The sequence below is a fragment of the Alligator mississippiensis genome, chromosome 13, assembly GCF_030867095.1.
Source record: "Alligator mississippiensis isolate rAllMis1 chromosome 13, rAllMis1, whole genome shotgun sequence".
Lineage (NCBI taxonomy): Eukaryota > Metazoa > Chordata > Crocodylia > Alligatoridae > Alligator > Alligator mississippiensis.
In genome coordinates this window covers 49,786,124-49,809,391 of record NC_081836.1, presented here as the reverse complement: position 1 = coordinate 49,809,391, position 23,268 = coordinate 49,786,124, and the positions used below count along the sequence as shown (strand labels likewise).

General features: G+C 40.5%; 2 protein-coding genes across 11 annotated transcripts in view; one reads left to right on the top strand and one right to left on the bottom strand.

Moving 5' to 3' along the window:
• The window catches only part of GPR146 (G protein-coupled receptor 146), a 71,423-nt gene extending 68,956 nt beyond the window's left edge, over positions 1-2,467 (bottom strand). For 2 of the 4 annotated variants that reach the window (XM_019494666.2, XM_014610738.3), the window contains exon 1: positions 1,841-2,467. The gene's annotated coding sequence lies outside the window, so the exon portion shown is untranslated. The remainder of the gene's footprint in view (positions 1-1,840) is intronic. The other 2 variants (XM_059716413.1, XM_019494667.2) reach the window with 1 other exon arrangement.
• Positions 1-23,268, top strand: part of C13H7orf50 (chromosome 13 C7orf50 homolog) — a 195,856-nt gene that overhangs the window by 136,754 nt on the left and 35,834 nt on the right. For all 7 annotated transcript variants that reach the window (XM_059716408.1, XM_059716407.1, XM_059716409.1 and 4 more), the window contains one exon: positions 14,630-14,814. In XM_059716408.1, the coding sequence (XP_059572391.1) occupies positions 14,630-14,814 (185 nt within the window). The remainder of the gene's footprint in view (positions 1-14,629; positions 14,815-23,268) is intronic.

The following is a 23,268-nucleotide window of genomic DNA, read 5'->3' as shown; positions in this document are numbered from 1 at the left end:
TGTCCAAGATTGGTCCAATAAAAATAACTTATAAACTATTACTACCTCTTACATTATTACCTAGCTGTTCGGGTTTTTTCCCCAATTGATAAAAATACATGCTTTTAAAAATATTTAAAAGGAGATTTGTGTAAAAATAATCCATCAATTCATGCCTGAAAACTTTATTCAACTTAATGGGTAGGTAACTTGCAAGTTCAGCGTACTTTGCATTTCCAGGTAATGGAGAAAGGAACGTGGCTGTAAAAGGGCAGATTTCCAAAGCAGCAACAATGGCAGCACCTGTGCAAATGTGTATGCACCTGTTAGACATAAAAACCCCTGCAACTGTTCAAGCAAATCTTTACATATAATGGCCTGGTTTTTATGCAAGTAATGTGGCTGGGGCCTAAGCCTGAACTAATTCACTTTTATGAAAGTGATGCTTCAATGCAGGAAGTCAGAGATTTATATTTAAAGATAATTGTACTAGATGAATGAGTCCATTGCACAGCTCTCCAAATAAACACCCAGGAGAGGGAAGGGGTTTTTCTTTGTTGGCTGATAAAATTTAAAAGATTTTAAAAATCAAGTCTTTGTCAGTAGCTTCTCACACTTAGGATGAACCTCTTCACACCATAGGTTAGGACGGTATTATTCCTTAAATCTCATCTCAGTATAAATGAGGTTTCCCATTTCAAAGGCACAGATAGAGAGCTCTAGGAGGTCTCTGCTTCCCACAATTTTTAGCCTCCCTCCACAACTCAGGTTCAGAAGTACAGATACTGAACTACCCCCACAAAACATCCTGGAGTGGTCTTGAAAGCATTGCATGGAGTTCCTTCCCTATCCTCTTTCCAGGCATTCAGCATATAAGTTGCTATCAACAAGTGCTTGCCAGCACATACACGTGCGGTGCTTATGCTTGAAAGGCACCCATACATCACATTCCTTTGATAGCTGGAGTCCTGTGAAGGAAGATGAACCACTCAGCATGCTCACTGGGGGCAAGATTTGGCCCTTGGTATCTTATTAAAGTGTAAATAAATAATTGAAATCCTATGGATTTGCTGTCCACTCCACTTTCTGCTAGACTGTCCCTATGAAGTGTGTTTTCTATAGTCTAACGGATGAATGTTTAAGAACAGAGTAGAATTGTTACAATATGCATACCAAGAATAACATAACAAGATGGTTTTTTTAAACAATGTGCCAAAAAAGACCAAAAAAAAAATCCATCTGGGCTGCAACAGCAAATAATTGAGAAGTGCCTGTAAAAGTTATGTTATGTATATATTTTTATATCTATTGAGCCTAGCCAGCATATATACAAGTTCCTAGAATTTGTGGTTTAAGCCAACATGCAGAGCTCAGTTTAGGTCTGTAGTATATGTAGCTGCTATGGTGATTTAAATAAAATAAATAAAACAGATAAATATGTAGCATATTAGAAATTCATTACTGGCAGTCTTTCAAATGCAGTTCAGCTTCAACGTGTGGCCTCTGTAATGGTTCATAATTAAAATAGCAAAACAGACCTCCTAAAACATGGAACAGGCTTTTTGGAGGGGGTGAAGTTATGTAATGGCCTGACTCTGCCTTGTCAATAAGCACAGTTAAGCATACTGGAAAAAAGTCAAATATGCATGTTCTGCAAATCCTTGATAGGTCTCAGTGAAGATGAGTATTCTGGCAGAAGTCTAACATGGGATGTTAAACATGGTGTATCTTTAAATAATCAGTCTCCCAAGAGTTAATAATAAGAAAGAAATTACAACTTTATGTAGCAAGTAAAGTAGAAAAGAACACTGCAGATTTCACACTTAAGAGCCCAAATAATTAAAAACAGGGTGCATCTTACCGAATCCCTTACTTCTGATCCGGTCCTTTGCATTGACCGTGTATTTTCTAACGTTGTGACCACTTCAGGAGGGAGATAGTCCTTGTCTTACCCTTTTGAATGCAGTCTTTTCTGCAGTTTCAGAAGTCTCCAAGATAGTGGTTGACATCCTCCCCAGTATGCCTGGTTCTTGCTGAATAAGATCCCATGTTTTCTTTCCTCTTTCTCCTCTTAACATTCTTCCCCTGCAAAATTCATCCCTTTTCTGAAATGTCAGAGGTTGCACTTGTCTGTAGAAGTTCTTCCAGGCGGGACTGAAATGAACCCCCCACCCCTTTTATTCCTTTAGCCCCGCAAGACAGTGGAAGGAGCCTGGTCAGCAGAAGGAAAAATGAAAAGGCTACCTTTCCTCCACCCTCATCAAACTCTTCTGAGGGTTGGAAGTGAAGCAGTTTGTCAGGCTGATCTTCAAAGTTGTACTTTAGAGGGGAGGAAGAAAGTGGAAAGCAGACTGAAGGCTAGAGGAGAGGTTTCTCTCCTCCCCCCCTGGGCCCCTTGCCGGCTGTTTTTATTGATTTCAATCACTGGAGGCTTGAGCTCTCCGGAGAAACACTGTGTAATGTGTTCTTTCCTGGCTTTCATTAAAGAAACTCAATGCAGCGCGGTCACGCTGCCGAGCCTGCCTGGCAACCTGCCTACTCCGCGCGGGCCTTTCATTGGAAGCAGCGAGCTCTTGGGTTTCTCTCCAGCGAGGATTTCAAACCATCTTCGTCTGCCTCTACCTTCCCCAAACCTCCAGCCCTTCCAAACTCGGGGGCATTTTCTCTGTCCCTTAAAAGGGACACCTTTGCCGCTGCGGCTATAAGATCTGTATCCTCTGGTGTCTGTTCAATGTGCCCTTAACAATCTTGGAAACCTTCTGTTCGTTTATTCTGGGGGGAAGGGAGGCAGCACTTTTACAAACTGAAGTACATAGAAGGAGGTAAAAATGATTTCTTCGCTTTTCTAACCCTGCTCTGTCATCTGCGTATGCTGTTTCACCCGATTGATTGGTACAGTTTAGGGGGGCTAGACCTGGTGATCTGTAAGGTCCCTTCCAGCCCGTAACAGCAGTGAAACTATGAAACCAGGGACAGGGGATAAGTAAAGCAGGATGGCAGATGCATACACATTCCTTTTAGTGCTGCAGTGACAGGCTGAGCAGAATGACATTGGCAGGACTGCATAGGTTAGGAGGGTGTTAGTCAAGATGATGACACCCAAGGATAACTGAAAGTAGTTGAGATGAAATACAGACTTACGTTTCTGAACTGGATCTGTTATAATACATATCATTTTACAGGGGTACGTATTTTAGAAAGTGGAATTTAACTAACATAATAGTTTCTGTAAATATTTTCCTTCTGTATGCACTTAAACTCTTCTATTTAATTTAAATTTACTGAATTGTTTACTTTTTCCTTGTTCAGTCATTCTTACTGTTAACATGTTACGTATTCTTCAGAAGCATGTGTGTACATGGATGAAATAGTAGAAGGACCCAACAGCTTTTAGTTGACTGCAGACTGATGCCAGTAAAGTTGCATGCATCTCAAATCATATTTTAATTGCAGTTGGTAACGGACACATGTATTTCTTAAACAGATACTGTATCTCTCCATGGGTCACATGCACTTTTTCCCATTTACACAAATACAATAGAAGAAAGAATCCTTTCCTGGATCAGAAAGATACAAAAGCTTGTTCTCATTTAAATCTGGCTTTCTGCAGAACTTGTTTGAGGTTTTTCTGCATCAGTTGTGTCTATAGAAACCTTTCCAAATCGGCTTATTGTAATTTTTCCCAGTGTATATATTACCAAGAGTTGTAAGATTATAAGAACAAGTTAGCTCTTATGAAAGGTATTTTTTGTATGCTGTATCATTTTAAAGCATTTTTGGTTAGTTCTCCAGATGCCTTTTGGACACTTTTTATATTATTGGATTTTTTAGCAATATTTTTATTGGCCTAACATATAATAAAAATCAAGTTACTTTATGTACTATGTGAAAAGCAACCTTTAAAATGTCTATCTGATGGAAGGAGTACATTGCTAGAAAAAAATGTGACTTTGATTTCAAGTCTGCTTTCTGTATCTTAATGAAACTTAAAATGCTCTTTATGCTTATGATTCCTCTGTTCATAAGGTGGAAACCTATAGAAAATAATAGTTAAAATAATTTAATATGGCTGTGAATTCTTTTATATGGGTTGTGTAGTCATAGTTACTGTGCATTTTTTGGCCAAGGCTCAATTAGTAAATCATCTGTTAACTTTTATTTTAGAAATCTTGTTTCTGAGAGCTGTATAACTCAGCCCTATTTCCTTGCAGCTTTAAATTACATTAATAGGTTTGGGCTCTGTTATTGTTGTTTTTGTTTTAAGTGGGAAAGTGGTGCATGAGTGGGAGAGAAAAATTGAGTGTTCAGGGGAAAGTGTTTATTTTTTGTAATGAAATTCTTTATATTACTGGAAAAACAAGGCAATACAGTGCATCCAGTCTTTCTTTTTGGGGAAACCTAAGGTGTCATATCCCCATATATTTTTGAGCATTGTACAGTTTATTGATCTGATCTTTTGTTGTTTTTATTCTCTCCTCCTCATCTTTGCTCTTTCACTCCTCTTTTATCTTCTGTAGTAATGCTAGAAGAAATGGTTTCAAAATCTGTTGGCTTGAACAGAAATGAATGCTTGTATACCTGCGGTGAACTGGACTCCTGCTCTTTCTCCTGCCAGTTTGTGGTATGCTTTTCTGTCTTCCAGTATTGTGTGTGTGGCTTCTCTCCTCTGTACTTTTCTTCCACTACCTTGTTCTTGCCCATTCTGTGTAGTTATTTCCAATAACATCCAGGTAACCAAATTGCAACCAGTGGGCCACAAGCCTTTCTCTCGCATCCAAATAGAGCTCTGACACAGACCTCCACATAGCAGTCGAAATTACATCCCTGCCACAGTGGGGAAGCCAAGCGTGTAGTCATTTGCCTCTGTTTGTGCCTGTTATTGCCATATGTTGGCAAGCAGAATGCCCCCCTATCCATAAGAAGGGATACAAATTCAGGACAGTTGTGACTCTGGCCCAGATTTGTAACAACTTTGCTGACCATATGAATGAAAGTGATATTCCTCTGCTAAGACCATTCTGTAGAGATCGTGATTCCAGTAAAGTTCGTCGTATGCTGGCAACAAAGCAGTGAGAGAGATGGGAAGCCTTATAAATGGTGAGCTAAAATGAGAGACATGAGCCTCTGAATATCAAAAATACCAAAAGTCGAATGGCCTGGGACCTCAGCTTAAATGAAATTCTGGAAATTCAGAGATAGATAATAGAAAAATCTAATTTAAAAACCAATTTCAAACTTCTCTTTCCTGGAAACCTGGCACTATTAAGCATAAGGATACATTTACTCAAGTTGCTTTCATTTTACTACATTACTGGTAGACCATATATGATGGGTATATGAGCAGATAGCCACTTTTTAACCTCCTCCTGCTCACTACAGTCTATCTAGAATTGTTCTTATTGCCAGAGATTGTTTCATAGTTTCAGTTTCATAGTTGGTAAGGTCGGAAGGGACCTGAGGAGATCATCTAGTCTGACCCCCTGCCATGGCAGGAAAGAGTACTGGGGTCAAATGACCCCGGCCAGATGTTTGTCCAACCTTTTTTTAAAGACCCCCAGGGTAAGAGCCAGCACCACTTCTTTTGGAAGTTGGTTCCAGGTCCTAGCAGCCCTGACAGTGAAATAGTGCCTCCTAATGTCTAGAATGAAACTACCCTCCACTAGCTTGTGTTCGTTGTTTCTTGTAACTCCCGAGAGTGCTCGGGGGAACAGGGACTCTCCCAATGTCTGCTGGTCCCCCTTGACTAGTTTGTAGACTGTCACTAGATCTCCTCTCAGCCTTCTCTTTCGGAGGCTGAACAGGTTCAGGTCCCTCAGCCTCTCCTCGTAGGGCCTGCCCTGCTGCCCCCTGATTATGTGGGTGGCCCTCCTTTGGACCATCTCCATATTGGCCACATCCCTCCTGAAGTGCGGCACCCAGAACAGGACACAGTACTCCAGCTGCGGCCTGACCAGTGTCACGTAGAGGGGGGAGGATCACTTCCTTGGACCTGCTTGAGATGCATCTGTGGATGCACGACAAGGTGCGGTTGGCCTTCCTGACCGTGTCCCCACACTGTCAGCCCATGTTCATTGTGGCATCAATGATGACTCCAAGATCCTTTTCTGTCTCAACACTGCCGAGAAGGGAGTTCCCCAGCCTGTAGGTGTGCCACTGGTTCTTCCTCCCCAGGTGCATTACCCTGCACTTGTCAGTGTTGAACCCCATTCTGTTCTCATCGGCCCACCCCTGTAACCTGTCTAGATCTGCTTGCAGCCTGTTCCTTCCTACTAGCGTACCCACTTCCCCCCACATCTTAGTGTCATCTGCGAATATGAACAGGGTGCTTTCTACCCCCTCACCCAAGCCTCTGATGAAGATGTTGAATAGTGCGGGCCCGAGGACCAAGCCCTGGGGGACCCCACTGCCCACATCCCTCCAGGTCAAATAAGACCCGTCCACCATCACCCTCTGGGTGAGGCCCTCCAGCCAGTTAGTGACCCATCTGACCGTGTAGGCATCAACACCACTGTCTCCTAGTTTCTTACTGAGAATGGGGTGAGAGACCGTGTCGAATGCCTTCCTAAAGTCCAGAAAGACTATATCCACTGCAACACCTGCATCCAAAGACTTGGTGACATGATCGTAAAAGGCCACCAGGTTGGTTTGACAAGACCTGCCGCTAATGAACCATGCTGGTTGCCCCTGAGCATAACCTCCCCTGCTGGCCCTTCCTGGACATGTGCCAGCGATTCAATTGTTATTGAATCCCTTTTCTGCCCTCTCAGTGAGGTGAGCCATGGACACAAAATTTTTATATTTACTTTTTACCATTAGCTTCTATATCCTTTAACTGACATTTGTAGTCCTGGTGAATATATTTGAACCGTGTAGGATCTGCAAAATGACTGTTGGAAATGCCTCTAATTTAAACCCCACCTCCCCAGTTGAGAGGGACTGGAAGGCTCTTGCTGATGTTTTTTGGTTTTGAAGAGAGGTAGTTAGCCGTGTTAGTCTGAAGTCAGGCAGAAGAGTTGTAAAAACACACTGACAGGCAGCAGAGCTCCCTTGGTTGTAGAGTCTGATCTGAGACTGATTCTCCTTGAACGTCCATCAGAAACCAAGTCAAAGCAGATGCACTTTAGAAAGGATGTGGAGAAGCTTGAGAGAGTCCAGAGGAGAGCCACGTGCATGATCAGAGGGCAGGAGGACAGGCCTCGTGAGGAGAGGCTGAGAGCCATGGGAACTCTTCAGCCTGGAGAAACGAGGGCTCAGGGGGGACTTGGTCTATAAGTACATCAGGGGTGTGCATCAGGATCTGGGGAAACACCTGTTCACCAGGGCACTCCAAGGGAAGACAAGGTCCAGAGGTCACAAACTGCTGGAAGACCGTTTTAGACTGGACAGAAGGAAAAACTTCTTTACCGTCCAAGTTTCCAGAGTCTGGAAGTGGTTCAAGAACCTACTCTGAATACCTTTAAGAAATGCTTGGATGCTTATCTTGCTGGGGTGATCTGACCCCAGCTGACTTCCTGCCCCTTGAGCAGGGAGCTGGACCCAATGATCTCACGAGGTCCCTTCCAGCCCTAATGTCTATGAATCTATGACTCTTTGTGTTTGTTTTGTTTCTTTCTGTTACTTTTGGTGACAGGATGTGTTTTGCTTTATATTATTTTCTCTTTAAATATGGAAGAGTTCTTAGCTTCTATAGCAATGAGTTGTTTTTTTTAAAAACCTGTATTAAGGAAGCAGAATTGTGGAAGTATTCATTTTTTTGGTTTATATTCATGACACTTCTCCAGTATAGGTTCTTGTGTTTCTTCTTCCCCTATCTGAGTGTGCATCATATAATCCACTTCAATTTTTAAGCCATTTTCAGTCAGATTACTGTGAAATTTAGTTTGATGCAAAGATATGCAGGTGGCCCTAGAAACGAGATTCTTTCATAGAAAAATAGAACGTGATGTGACACAAAGAATGTCATTATTTGAGCCTCCTTCCCAACACTTGCCATTAGTATTCCTCAGTGTTGTCCTCGAACAGCCATCTCTAAGGGATGAAGGAATTCGATGGTGCCTTTGCCTCTTCGCAGGCAGCAATAACCATGTCAGTTGCAATGTAAATATCTGTCATCTGGAAACCAAACTGAAACCACCATTTCTCATATCACAGCCCATTCAATTGCTGTTGAAGTATAAAGTATTTTTATTTGTTTAATTTTTCAGACCTGTTTCAAATCAGAATCAATGACCTAGAGAAAAAATGGTTCAAGGTGCCACTCGTTGGGTCCCAAGCTAGCCAGTCTTCACCATTTATTAGTTTCTCTCTGCTTACAGTGTTTTCACATTCACCTACGGAGTTTAGAGTCATCATCAAGTTCTGCAGATCGAAGCAGTTTCTGAAATAATATAAGTGACTAGGCAGAAAGTGCATGATATAACCCAGGCTCAACACTCATTTTATTACTCATATTTTCCCAGTATCTTAATTTTTAAAAGCATCCTGTCACTATATTATTATTACCTAGAAATATTGCATGGAAGTTAAAACTTTTTATGTGATTCCTGAGAAGCATTTTGCCACGTATCCATCCCTTAAGCAAAACAAACTTTGAATAGTACAGAGAAGCACCATCCAGCAACTTAGAGCAGAAAAGTAGTACCTTATTTACGCAAATTCAAGGCACTTCAAATTTAAGATACCCCCCAGTTAGATTGTATACATAGCAAGTTGTCAATGTGTTATAATTTTTCATGTAAAGAATCTAATTTGTGGAAAGTCATCTTAAATTTGTCCACCCCAGTGCTGTGGCACAGAAAGCAGCAGTGGAGGGGGAGGGACCAGACACTTCCCCCCCCCCCCCAATGCCTGCCCATCCTACTGCCTTCCCCTACCCATTGCCCCCTATGCCTTTGCCTGCCCCCCCACCTCCTGCTCCCCCTCTGGAACCTGCCCCCATGCCATTGCCCCCATGCCTGTTCTTGACCCTTGCTGCCTGCCCCACCTTCTCCCACCACTTAAGGGCTCTGGGGCAGTCTACAGCAGTGGTGGCCCTAGCCCTGCCCAGCCACAGAGAAATGGTGGCAGCTCTAACTGGGCCAGTTTGGGGCTGGAGGGGCTCAAACTGGGAGTAAGGAAGGGTGGGAGAATCTGGGGGCTATGCAGTGTCCTTTGTGCAACCCCACTAGCTGCACACACGAGTCTCCCCCGAGTCTCAGCAGAAAGTAGTTTCACAAATTGGAATTTGGTGAAGGCATCCGAGCTAGTACCCTTTTATTCATGCAAACACACAAGTGGTTGCATAATTTTTGTCTGTCTTATTCCAGTATAACACATTTGGGGTACACTGTCCCTTAACTTCTTTTCAGGACTCCAAGAAGAAACAGATCACCTCCTTGATTGCAAAAAACAATGGGTTTCCTCTGGATTTCCTTCCTTTAAGTGTGTTAACCTAGCATGACCTTGTTTAGATAGAGATCTAAGGAGCTTGCAGCCCAAGGTGGTATGGTAGTTGGCAGCCAGCTTTGCAAATAAGCAGTGGTGTTTTTGCTGTGCACATGCTTTAAATTTATCACATCAAGAAATAAATATATTACATGCTAGCATGTGGAATTACATTAGTAATAAGCACAATAAGACATAACACCAAAATTAGTATGTCCCCTTATGAAATAAGATAACTGGAATACTTTGCAGTGTAAATAAAAGAATGGATTTAATTTTGTTTTTTAAATAAAGATAAGACCAAATGAAAACTCTGAATCTGAACTTTGAAAAGCTGAATTCAAATCAAATATACAATATGCAGTTAGTTTGCATTAGCAAGAGAGAGAAATGATTGTATTAACACTGTGGCAGAATCAAAAGCTACTATTATTCATTTTATAAAGAATTGGTTTTACAAAGGATAGGAACACTGTAACAATAAGATATCAGATTCTAGACAAGATACAAGGTACTTTTATTGGTTTAATAAAGGATGGGTACAACAGTAGGATATCAAAACACAGTTCATTCAACTTAAATTCAATATAACATGTCTTGAAAATAACTTAAGTCCGTTTTTTCTTGTTAAGTGTCTGGTCCTGATTCTGTTAAAGTCACTGAGAAAATTACCGTTAACTTCAAGGAATGTATACTCCAAAATGGGTGTACTTTACTATGCTACTAAAGCATCCGGCTTCCAGATAATTATAATAAGGCTGGATAATAGTAGATATTAGCCAGATTGATGAAGCTAGCATGATTTGGTAAAAGTAAACAGAACTAGTAAATAGAAAGCTTCCATGAATTATAAAATTGTTGGCATTTTCATAAGGAAAGTGTTTGCAACTTTGAACAGAAGCCTGATGTATCATATTTGAATTGGAATGAATTACAGTATATTCTCTCAATAGAGAACCTTGATGTGTTAACCCTGACACTTATAACACTGGAAAATTTCCAATAGAAATGAAGAGCAGTGCCTTTGTTTCGGTTGCCCGGAAGTGAATGTTGCCTAGATTAGTGTTTTGTATTGGGCCCTAGTTACAGGGGTACAAGCAACTTGTCTTGTTTTCACTGGAGAGCAGTTGGGGAAGGGATAAAGAGCTTTCTGATAATGTGAGGAATGTGAGGGGGAAGGGAAGGGAAGGTACTGAGATATGCATTTACTGTAAGCATGAGGAAGCAGAGGCCTCTTTATCAGAACTGTTCTAATGATGTGCCACAGTCACTTTATTTGAAAGCTTTGGGGCTCAAGGAAAAGTAAACAGAGTCATTACATTATTTGTAAAAGAAAATTAAGTGCAGTTTGTTCTCTAGGGGACGGCTGCTGTAGTAATCTTCTACAAACACTTTAGGAATGAGTGTAGCCTATGTTTTTTGGATTTCGCCTGACTACATTGTTATTTCAGTAAATGCAGGAATGGGCTTATGAAAACTTTGCTTCCTGCAAAATAAGTACCTTCCTGCTTTTATCCTAAATACTAATTGTTTTCAGCATGAGTTTTAAAAGGGCTCCTGTACAAATGTAATGTCTGCTTTAGTTGCTTAACCTGTGTAAGTGTGTTTGCACGTGGACGTGGGCTGCAACCTTTCTTCCTTTCCAGAAAATAGTTTAGAGAACAAATCAAAGCTCCTTTCTTAAACTTCCCTGCCCCCCATTTAGTCAAGTGCTTTCTTGCCCCTATTGAGATCAGTTAGACTTTGAAAACAGCAAGCTGCAAAGACAAGTCAGAGTAAACCTTGATGATATGGGAACGCAGACAGAACAAATGTTTAGTCCTCAGCAGGTATCTTTGGCCTTGTCTTACCCACCACACCCTTCCCTTTCATATAGCTAGTAATAATGGCACTTAGCAGTTACATTGTGATTGTCACCTTAACCCACTTCACAAATATTAATTGATGACACGTTAAGAATTTGGCACTTCATAAGCAGACAAGATTCTTTGGGTAAATGTGATATCTTTTATTAGACCAACTAAATAGTTGGAAAAATTGTTCTTTACAAGCTATCGGGCACAGACACCCTTCTCTGAATACCGTCGGGCTGTAGAAACTTGATACGCACCTGATAGTCTCCTAAAAACGATTCATTTCTAACTGATTGGATACCTTGTGAATGCCTTCTCAAAGCAAAAAGAGAGATTCAGAGCCCTTTAAATATCTCACGTGCGGGGTGGAGCTGGGGGCAGCGGTCAGGAGTGAGGGGCATCGGGTGGGGACTGGCCACTGATGTTTACAAATGGGTCCTGGTACAAAAAACGTTGAGAGCTGCTGCCCTAGAGAATAGCCACGAGGCTATTCTAACTGGACCCAACAGCTGGATCCCACATGCTTTCAGATCAGCTGGATCTGGGCAGGATCCACACACCACCGTAGTTCTGTACTCTCAGGAACACTCCTGGGGTGCAGACTCTCTGCCTACCTTCTATAGAAATGTGAGACGTCTCACTGCAGCACTCCTGTGCCCACCTTCTCCCAACCCCAAACTTCCCTGTTTCTGCCTTACATTGATTTTATCTGTCCGTTTGTGTCAGAAGTCTCTCCATGTTCAGGTTAGTCCTTGTCAGCCTTGTAGGATGGTCCTCGTGCTCTAGTCAGTCTCTTGCACCCAGAATTCCCAGATAAAAGTTTGTGTCCTAGGCATGTTGTGTTCGCATGCACAGTACCTGTGTTTCATGGGCAGTGGGCTAATGGATAGGAATCATGAACAAGTCAGTAGTCCCTGATAACTGTATTCATGTGTTAGCTCCCCACAAGATGAGCTGCACGCCCTCCTTCTCGGGACCTTGTTATATACCTCAGTTAGGTTATATGTATACTACTATAAACTGGCAGTAGAGACAAAACACAAAGTCTGATCAGATACAAAATGGAAGGCAGAAAACAAAATTGATGGACATAACTTTGTACAGGTCTACCCCAATCCATAACAGGGCCATGATTTAGAAATGTGTTTTGATAGCAGCAATTGGAAACAAATTGCTGAAGTCAAATATTACAAAGATATCTTTTTTTTATTAAGATACAAAGTATCTTCATACCTTGGGTTTAATAACAAATGTATTACTATAAGAAATGGTACTCTGGCATGTGCCAGAGATAAGGGAGCCACCTTCGTAAGAGAATTTTTAAAATTCCACTTGATCTTGTATTTCTAGAAATGAGTCAGGATCGTTCTTTGCCCATCTGAAACATGACTTTGTGAAGGAAGAGAGCATTGGCTCTTTGTTTCATGCTACAAATTACATAGTAGAGAATTTCACACGGGCCACTTCCCCTCCTACCTTTTCCATTTTCATCATTGTGGTATTTCCTTCCCTGATGATTTTGGAGGCCAGCAAAGAGGTGTCTCTGTACCCTGGCTTAAGAACCACAGAGCCAGAGGATTGACTAGGGAGACGTCAGGAAATAACTTCTGTGTAAACTTCCCGACAGCTTGTTTCCCCTTCTTTTTGCTCAGTTACTTGGTCCAATCCATATGTCAAGATTTCATGACTCCTAAAATATTCCATTCACATGCACATTTTTCCTTCTTCCTTTCATCTATCACATGCAGACCCCTCTGCTCAGGATTTTTCCATTCTGAAAGTTTCCTCCTAGAAAAGAGGAAAAGGAAAGCTGTATGTTATCTGTAGAAACAGATTTCACTCTAGAGAGCATCAGTTTTTATTTGCTCCTGCCACTAAGTTGCTTTTGCAGCTTGGGGAAGGCGACCCAGTGACAAAGGCCTACTACTATACTCAAAATAGTGCTTGAAGCATGGAAATGGAGAAGGAGCAATTCCAGAAACCACTGAGAAGGAATGGGTTGACAAAATATTGTTCTGGGCTCTGTGGAGGACCTGCCAGAATAGCAACCGTGTGAAAAAAAAACAATTGAAGTTCTAGCATCATTCATCCACACTGATTTCATTGTTCTTGGCAGAGAGATTCTCCAAGTCTGGGATGCTGCTTGTTAGGTCCCCATTCTCCAGTGTCCAATTGTTGCTGGTACAATGCATGTTAATAGGTGGTTCCCAGCATCCAAAGTCCTGTTGTCCCCCAGGGATTTAGGAATCCAAACACCCAAAGAAAATTGCATCTGAAATCCAGTGAATGTAGATCTTTGTGTCAGATATGAATGAAAGCATTTTGGTGTCCCTGGTGGGTAGCTGTGGCAGAGGACTCCATAATCCTGTTAAGTAGATTGACTGTTAATAGTACCTGAATGAAAAGAGGGCTAAGGTGTAGTCCTCACTGATTTAAGATTATGGGGAGGGAGTGGGCTGGGGGCATAATCCCCGTAGGCCAGTGGAAGAAAGCTGATACAAGCAAGGTACAGAATCTCAGCTTTTATCAATACGCTTAGATATCCTGGATCCAGACCATTAAAAGATCGCTTGTACCTCTACTGTGAAGATGGTAGTGGACTGGACAGCTCTATCATAATGGGATTTGCTACAATAAGGGGCAAGTACGTTCATGTGGAAGACAGAGCTTTTGTGCAATGGACTTCCTGAGGAGCTAAGTACCGTGATAAACCTTTTGAACTTTCACTTGCATTCAAGGGAGATTTGTTTGACCTTTTTTACCTTCCCTAGTATAAGCAGACAGCAGCACATATATGTTAAAAATATAATAACAACCAAAAAAATCCACTGCACACACTGCTCCCACTAGGGAAAAAGGTGAGAACAAATAACACGCGAGGGCTTTTAACCTTGTCACAATTGAAAAGCACAAACACTATGGCGATGAGTGTGGTATTAGAGCAATGGATGGAACAAAACAGAAATGTTCCCGAAGGCTAGTGTCATGACTGACAATACTGCACATTTGAAAGTGCAGTATACTGATAGATATTCAATACAGTAAAGTTCTCAAGTGAGAATTTCCTAGTAATGAAACACCTCCTGTGCTCCTTCTTCAGAAAATTGAAGTTACATTTTGTCCCATGGTTCATTTCCTCATAGTAATATTATAATACTGTACTGAACTGTAGTATTGCATTTCCAATCTTTTCAGTGATCACTGAGCTCTTGCTGAAGAAGGACAGTAAAAAGTTTGCATTGGGAGATATACTTCTTTATATGTAGTGTTTTACTTTAAAAAGGGACAGTCTGTTTTACTCGCTTGTATAATGTACATATCGTGAAGTTAAGCATAAAAGTTTTTCTGAAAAATCTTCATTTTTTTTCTTTCAGGCAACAAAAGCAGTAGAGGAAGAGAAGGAGCTGTCTGCAGAGGAAAGGAGGATTTTGGAAAGAAAATTAAAGAAAGAGCGTAAGAAGGAAGAAAAAAAACTGATGCGGGAAGCTGGAATCTCTGCTAAGAAAGAGGAGACCAAAAAGCCATCAGGGTCTGAGTTGGCACTTGAGTATTTAACTAGGTAAGAATCCCAAAACCACTGAAGCTCTGCATGAAAAGTAAGCTGTAGATCATGGCAGAAATGCAGACCCAGCTGAATTAAGTAATAAAACTTCGAAGTTCAACTTAGAGTTGAATGTTAGTTTCATGTTTCTTCTCAGCTGGCATATATGGACAAAATGATTCATTCAATTTTATTTTTTATTATTATTTATACTGCATCTCTCTATGTGAACCACCACATAAATCATGGCAAAAGACATTCCCTGTCTTGAACATCTTATTGCACTTCCCATCTTTTCAGTGATCATTGAGATCCTGCTGAAGAAAGACGATAAAAACAACTGGGAAATTTACTTCTTTGTAGTGTGCTGCTTTGAGACAGTCTGTTTTAGTCTCTTATATAATAAAGTAGCTTTAAATGGTTAGAGATCATATAATCTTATTCAATTTAACCCAAAGCAATCAGTGGCATTTGGGAATTGTAAATTAGATGCACTACACTACGTTTTAAACTTCATAAAGTTAAAAAGCTGTCCATTTGTATGCCAAGGGTTCATCACTGAACGGGTTTCAGATTGCAAATAATTATTTTCTGTAGTTGGCGTATTTGTGTGCGTCATACTTAAAATTCCAGTGTAAAGCAAAGTTCACATTTAAAAGAAATGCAACTAAACTGTCTTAGTACACTATAACCAGTGAGCAGTCCTAAATAAACAGGAAAGTGGCATTTATTTTTTCTGAACTAAAAACTACTCTGCATCTCTAAAAGCTCCAGAAGATTTGCATTTAACAAAGAATAGGTTACTACTTGGAACAGCTCCAGTTTTCTATCTCTGGCAGTGCTTAAAATGAAATACTCAGACAGTCTGAATGGTTACTTACAACTTACAACTCCTCAGTGGGGAGGGAGGAAATTAATTGCATTCCAGGCTGAGGGACATGTGCATTTTTGTTACATAACCTTCATCATAGAGTGATAGCAAAATGACAATAATATTTTAGATCTGGAAAACAGCTGGGGCCCTTCACCATTGTTTTGAACTGCAAATGGATTGGTAGTTAGCTACCATCTGTTTAAACCGTACTCTGGAATGTGTGGTAGTAGGTAGGGATATGGAGATAATGGCTTTCAGGTTTAGAAAGCAAAAGAACAAGCTGTGGGTTTTTTGGTTAATATTCTGTATTATCTTTTTGGATTTTTGCCTAGTTAGGTGTAGAGAATAAAAGCCTGAGGACATCGTAACTGTTAGGGAGACACATATTTTGACTATAGTGTCTCATTTGACCTAATACCAAATTACCTTTGAACCTGTCAGTGCACAGTTTGGTTGTGTAATTGAGTCCTCTGTGTGTATACATCAACATGGTACTAGGGGAATTATGGCATAAACCACTGACTTGAATCCAGTGAGGTTAACAGAGAAGGGTGGTAGGATTCTGATCTACAGAGCAGACATGATGATGAAGTTTTCCAGCTGTTAATTCTGGTTACCTCTCTTGTACTGTTTTAAATTACAGAAAAGCCTACTTCCTTTTCTGTACATTTGAAAAGATTCCATAACCCTTAGGATGGGCAACTGAACTAAAGGCCCATACCTAAAAGTCATCACTCAGGATCATGCCTTCAGTTTTAATCTTCAAGAGAAAAAAAGTCTGAAAGCATAGGTCTTAGTGGCAAAACTCTCACTGACTTCATTGGGGCCAGGATTTCAATCCTGTTGTCTTCTTCAATTGGTGAAGTCATTTTCTGAATAAAGGAGAATGTAGGAAGAAAAGGCAGTAGTACAGGTGAACGATGAGTGATATTGGAAGCAAACAAAAGGAAGTTGTGGGTTTATGTTCTGCACTTATGTAATATAGTAAAATACTTGGTAAGTAAGGTAGAGTTTTAACTGTCTGACTCTTAATGTGAATCTTCTGTTGGACAAGTAGAACTTGAAGTTATTTACTGGGGACTGAGACTGTAATTTCAGTTTATTAGCAACATAATATTCAGTGTTAAAAAACACCACATCTCATTTTGGCTTTTGAATTCACTAAAAGAAATCAACCCTAAATTGGTACAGTGAGCCTCAATATGCCTCAGAGGAAAATATTAGGACACATTAAGAGAGAGATGCATGGGAAAATGCAAGTCATTATTTTGTAAGGCAGAGGGAATTGCTTGCATATTCCAAGAATTATTAGCACTTTGGTAGAATCACAGTAATGTATATGGAACAGAATAAACAGTATTTCTTCACCAGAAAAGGTCAAACAGGAAAAGAAAAAGAAAAATGCAGGAAAGGAATAACAAAATGCTAAGTGCGGAAAAGAAACAGAAATGAATCTATCATAAGGTTTTTGTGTTTTCCTTGTTTTACTGTATATAGAACACCCTGGTTCAGGTGCAGTGTTGTATGCTGTAGTTTCAAAAATAAAATGGGAGTAGCACTCAGGCCCCAGGGTAGAGGTTCTTCTTTGCTGGTGCATAGCATCACTCCCCCAAGGACATGCCTCACCCTCCTAGTTGCAATGAATTAATGAAGAGCTAACATTTATGAGAGGGAGTAAGTCATGCCCAGAGTGGGGAATCTGAGGCGGTTGATTGGAGACTTACCTCCTGATGCCTCTGACACCAGCAATAAAAAAATCACAGCTGTATTCAAAACAGTCTTCAGCACAGCATAGCTATGTTAGGCAGGACACGTGACTCTTCCTCACAGAAATAACTGGTTCTTCCACCCCCTTCACAGAAAGTGTCAGGTGTTTTCCGAAGATTTAGTACTGCTCAACACAGCGCGCATGGATCAGAACTATACTTTCAACCTTGCACGTGGTTTGTTACTACTGAGGGAAGAGGAATTAGGCCTAGATTAGTAGAGTCTGGGCCCCAAGAATATAAAGTCTGATGTTACAGAGGGAGTCTCAGATAAACTCAGTTAGATCCTCAGGTGGTGTAAAGCAGGTTAGGTGCATTGAAGTCAGTGATAACTAAAGAAGTTTAACTTCCTAAGGATCTGCTCTGGTTGTAGCAGAGTGCCCTCAAATATAGCTGCAGCAGCATCACTAGCCCAGGCCTAAGGAGGAGAGGCGACCACGTTCACAAATGGATAAAGGGCACAAAATGACAATGTACAGAACAGCATGCCCAGGGGGGGGTACAATTAAGACTGTCTGGCATGGATTTCCAGAAAGTATAATCCATTAGTCATTTCAGTGATCACAAATAAGCCAAAAGGGACAAAACCTTTGGGAAATGAACATCAATTTTCTCTTAAAGCAGCCTCGTTTTTCAGCTAACTTAAAAAAAAAATCCTTCCTGTTTATAAGGATGTTCATTAAAGGACTTCTTAGTTGACAAAAAACACTTTAAAGTGAGGTCAGATGGGAATGCCACCTTGGGACTGATGGAGGGTATATTGCAGGAGGAAAAAAAAAACCAATTTAATTACGGTTTTTCCTACTGCTTGCTTATATTGAAAACAAAAGCATCCTGCATTTAAATAATATCAGGATTGTGACACACAGCAGCCCTGCAAAAAACTTGGATACATAAAGGTAATGCTCAACTCGTTTTTCTGGCTTTGCCATGTCTTAAAATAAAAACACAAGCACAATAGAATAGTTTTTATAAGAGTTTATTGGGTATGTAGACAGTATGCACTAAAGTCCTGATCAGTAACTGCTTTGAAGTTCGGTGAGTGTTTAATATTAGTAGGCAATGTAAACTAATGATGATGGGGACACCACCAGAATATATGACTTGGAAAGGCTCCGAAAGTTCAGAGCATTTTCTGAACATATCTGGTCTTGTTTGATCAAGAAATTAGGCTGGAAGTCTTCTAAGAATAGCCTTTCTCTGGAGATTTCCTTTTCTTCTTGGTTGTGGGTGGAGCGGAAGGATAGTGAAAGGTTGTCTCCTTGCTCCACCACTGTTCCTCTTGGATATTTTGATCTTTTTGCTTTCAGCTTTGGACAAAACCTGGAAGTGTGGTGGGGCACAAACATTTTTTAAAAAGCAAAAAGGAAAAGACTTTTTCTAGTCTTTAAAAAGTACAAGTAATAATTTTCCTCTGAACTTGGTCTATCTAAATTAGGGGCCCTCCTGACAACTATGAGGATTCATGGATTTTTTTTCCCCATTGTGCCTACACAATAGCAAAGTGCCAAGAAAAATGGGTCCCAAAGGAATTGTCAGAAGGTGGCAAACAGTGAGCCCAGCCTGAGTGTTTGTCTTGGGGTCTAGATGAACTTTAGGAAAACCTGAGTGTTTGTTTTGGGGTCTAGATGAGCTTTACCGGGCCGAAAGCTTTGAATTGGTTTCCTCTCACTAGTGCAATGTAAGAGCAGATCATCGTTTCTGCCACTTTCTCCTGTTCCTCCTCCCCAAAGAGAGGGGAAAGTAACTGAGTGAGTTCTTTCTTCTCCTTCCCCTCATCTGGGATTGTAAGAGAGGGAGAAAAGAAGCTCTTGTCTTCCTCATTTTGATCTCATCTTCCTTCATTCTCAACATAGTATGGCAGCTCCCTTATCTCCATCTTGGCTTCTCTCCCTTGGAGATCCCAGCGTGCCTACACAAACAGGAAGAACACTCTGATCCAGATTCTCAAGCACATATAGGTCCCTTCCAGCCCCTAACAACTATGAAACTATGAGATCCGGGCAAAGATGTGACAAGGTGTTGAGATGAGAAAAAGTAGAACCAAAGGACAGGATAGGTGGAAAGGTTATAAGAACCTGAAAAGGGGAAATAAAAAATAGTCCAACATGGGGAATAGAAACATGAGAAGACAGCGGTCCATTTCTCAGTGGCAGGCAGGGAAGAAGTGCCAAATTTTATATAGAAGTAATTAATTTGGTTATATGGATCTTACTTCCAGAAGGCATCTCCCAATAATAGTGACATCTGCCCTTCATTCATAATAAGAAGCGAGGGTTCAGTTTTAAGACTGAGATTAGAAATGATTTTTTTCTCATTGCTTTTGATGCCCTCAAAACTAAGTTGAAAATTCTCACCTCTCTGAGTGCCCCTTGGCTACAGGTGAAAGGATATTGCAACTCTTGGGAGTACTGGCTAGAGCTAATTATAGCTTAATTGACCTGCCGTGGCATTAAAATGCCTAGCAGAACTTGTTTGTCTTGGCAACTCACATGGCACTAGCGATGGTGTTTCTATTCTTATGCCTCATTGAGGAAGTGCACTGCTTTATGGGCCTGCACAAATGGCAATCATAGATAGTGATCATTCAGAGAGAACTAAAAAAAGAAATTTGGGATACCCCAAATGGTTCCATATGTGCATGAATTGAAAAGAGGATGGATTAACCTCTCTTACAGGACATTGCTATAAACTATCTCTGCCTGAGATGTCACTTATAACTAGGGACGATTTATTTAAATTACCAAGTACAAAGCTTGGCCTTAAATTATTGATGTAAATTAACTCTTCCATGTGTACCTCAGTTATTGTATGAAGGAAGGTGCATTCTTATTGGTGTATATAACCATTAAAGCACGTTGATTTATAACTACCTGGAGGCTTTACACCAGATCTCTTTGCTACCTGGGAGGGCACCCTATAATTACATAGCTGAATTATAGTGCTTAATGTTTTCAAATTCTTAGTAATATTACATTTTAGTGTGTTAGAAATGGTGATAGATCAATCACTTATGGGTCTCCCACAGGACTAAGCTCATAATGGTACATGAACTATTGTACCCTATTTACAAAGCTTGACTTCAAAGTTAAAAAAGAATGCAGCCTACTGTAACTCAGTTTTGGATAGAGGCTCATGAATCCAACATATTTTTTATTTTAAATGCTTTAAGAAGCTATAGTAAGTTTAGAGCTTTAAATATCTTGTATTTAATTTCAAATTTAATTTTAAACACATTTATTTTTCTAATTTAAACACTCTAAATAGCAAGATAGGCAAATCAAGTTTAAAAACACGATCAATTTTATTATCAACTTTGTTTATCACTTACTCCTAAAAATGCTTCTGAAGTGCACTTTTCTTGCCTTCATACTGCCCTGGACGCTTACTCAGGCTCTAATTTCCTTTGTTCCCCTTCCAGATTTTCCCTTGCTATGCTAATTATTGCAGAGCCCTTTCAACAAAAAGATTTGGGGTGTATTCAGAGAAATAAGACTGGGGTTTGTGTTTGTTTTTTCAGTTAGACACTGAAAAGAATAGCATCAAACCAGGCAATATTCAGAAACACGGAGGGAAGAATGCGGGTTCTGTACGTTTCAGTGTGAGTGAGGAAATGGTCTCGCTGTTAATAAATTCCTTGATCCACTGGCACTAGGCTGAATCATGAGCGTTTCTGCAGCCACTGCTAGAATTAGTCTTTGCTGTCTCCGGTGTCAGTAGAATCAAGAGGGTTCCTAACCCCTGGCCAGGCTGTTAATAGAAGTACCAGGTTTGTTTCAGCTGAAAGTAGCTCTGCTTTTCAGAAGACATGAATTGGCATTTGCTACCAGGCTGTCACCAGAGTGGAGCACTTCTGGGATCACCAGCAGTAACTCAGTGCTAGCTAGAAACTAGAACAGAGATATGAAGGGGACAGATGTTGTAGAAACGTTAACATACAAATTAACTTTTCCCTCCAGAGACCATATATTATTGGGCTTTGGTGGCAGTTTAACATTCCATGTCTTCCCCTTGCCCCTTTCAGAAAGCAACAGATGTCTTTAGGGAAGATGTCAGTGGGGATCTTCTCAGCAAACAGAAAAGAATGAGGGGGGAGCTGATGGTGGGTTGCCTTTTCTGGCCTCCCCTCCAGAGCCAAATAAAAATTCCTCCTTCTTCTGAAGTTTCTGAAGGAGACCCTTTCATTCTGACTTTTCCCCCCGTTTAATTTTAGATTGCAGTTAGATCAAATCAAAGTAGATTAAGTTTCTTTCTTTTTTTTTAATCCGTGGTATAATTTATGGTAGATTTTGACAGACACAATTGTAAAGCTCTGCCTACAACAACAACAGCCAGCTCATTTCTACTCAGCGCTATCATTCTGTGTAGTATTAAAACTTCAATCAGTATTAGTAGATGGTTTGCTTTACTAGTTTGGATTGCTTTTTAAAAAAATATTTATCCTTTAGTTCAACTAGAAGTTATGGGCTTGATGCAGGAATTAGTAGGTCATTTTGGGCCTGTGTTGTGCAAGAGGTCAGACTTTCATAATGGTCTTTGCTGGCTTTAAAGGCTAAAAAGTGTACTTAATTTTCATGACATACAGAATCAAGTCTACATTCAAAACCCAGTGCTGATATCATTACAAATGGGGTAAGTATTTTTCCTAAGAAAAATAGCAGGAAAACTACTGGTGCAGATCTGGAAATTCCGGACTATGACAGTTCCATAAGCTGTTAAAATAAGTACTGCCTACCATACATACTAAAATAATCAAATTTGAGGCATAAATGTATATAAATAACAAAATTTTAAACATCCTGTGTGGACTGTTATCATTTAAACTAGAATGCATCATTCTAAAGATTCCATGCATTCCCAGCCGCTCCAGAACCTCTGCACGACTTCATCTAAGATTTCATAAAGGCTTGACCAAAATTGTCGAGTCTATCTCTGTATCTAGGGTTGTTCCCCAATTGAATAATGATTTTGTTTGTGGCCCCAGAATGTAATTGCAGGAGTATGTAGCTTTGGAAACGCTGGGGAATTTAATGTAGACAGCATTCCTTGACAGATGTAACAACTGAAGCACTCTACCTTTGAACTGCTCTAAACAGAGCATGTACAGAAAAGCTTCAAATATGATCCTCAAAAAATGAGAAACATCTTTGAAGTGCTTCTTGAACCATCTGTATAGTCTACAGAGCCAGGGGGTTGGTCCGCAGGCATCCCATAATGACCTGCTCTTCCTCCCTCTTCAGTTCTCCCCATCTCCACCCCACAGTAGAGAAAGGGGAGAGAAGATTGAAGAGTCATCTTGGCTGTCCTCAGGAGCCACTGGTGGACTTGAGGCATGAAAGGAATCCTTTTCTCCCGTCTCCTGGGGGGGAGCAGAGCACTGTGGGGTGTTGGGGTTGTGCGTCATGGGTGGAGAACACTGCTACTCTGTGTCATTTTGAAGTGCTTCAGTTGGAAGTTGCACTCCTGGAAGGCACTGAAGCACTCCGAATTTGAAGCACTTCAGATTGGAGCAGCATTTGGAGTGTTTCAAGTTCATGTCTGTCCGTGGCTCAGAGTAGACACAGCAACAAAGTTCCATTGTAAATTTTCACGAGACAAGAAAGTGTGTAGAGAGAGACATCTAAATGACAGCCCTTAAATTAGTTTGAATAATATGAAGACTACTGGAGATTTCATCAAATTATGAGTCACACTTAGCCAGTAGCTAAAATGGAATCTGAATAAACCTTTGAAAATTGCATTCAATTGGCTTAAGAGAAGTGCTGTATTGTAACTACAAAGGAATTTATTGCTGGATCCTCTTCACCTGTTGTTGGGGCTTACAAGTGACAT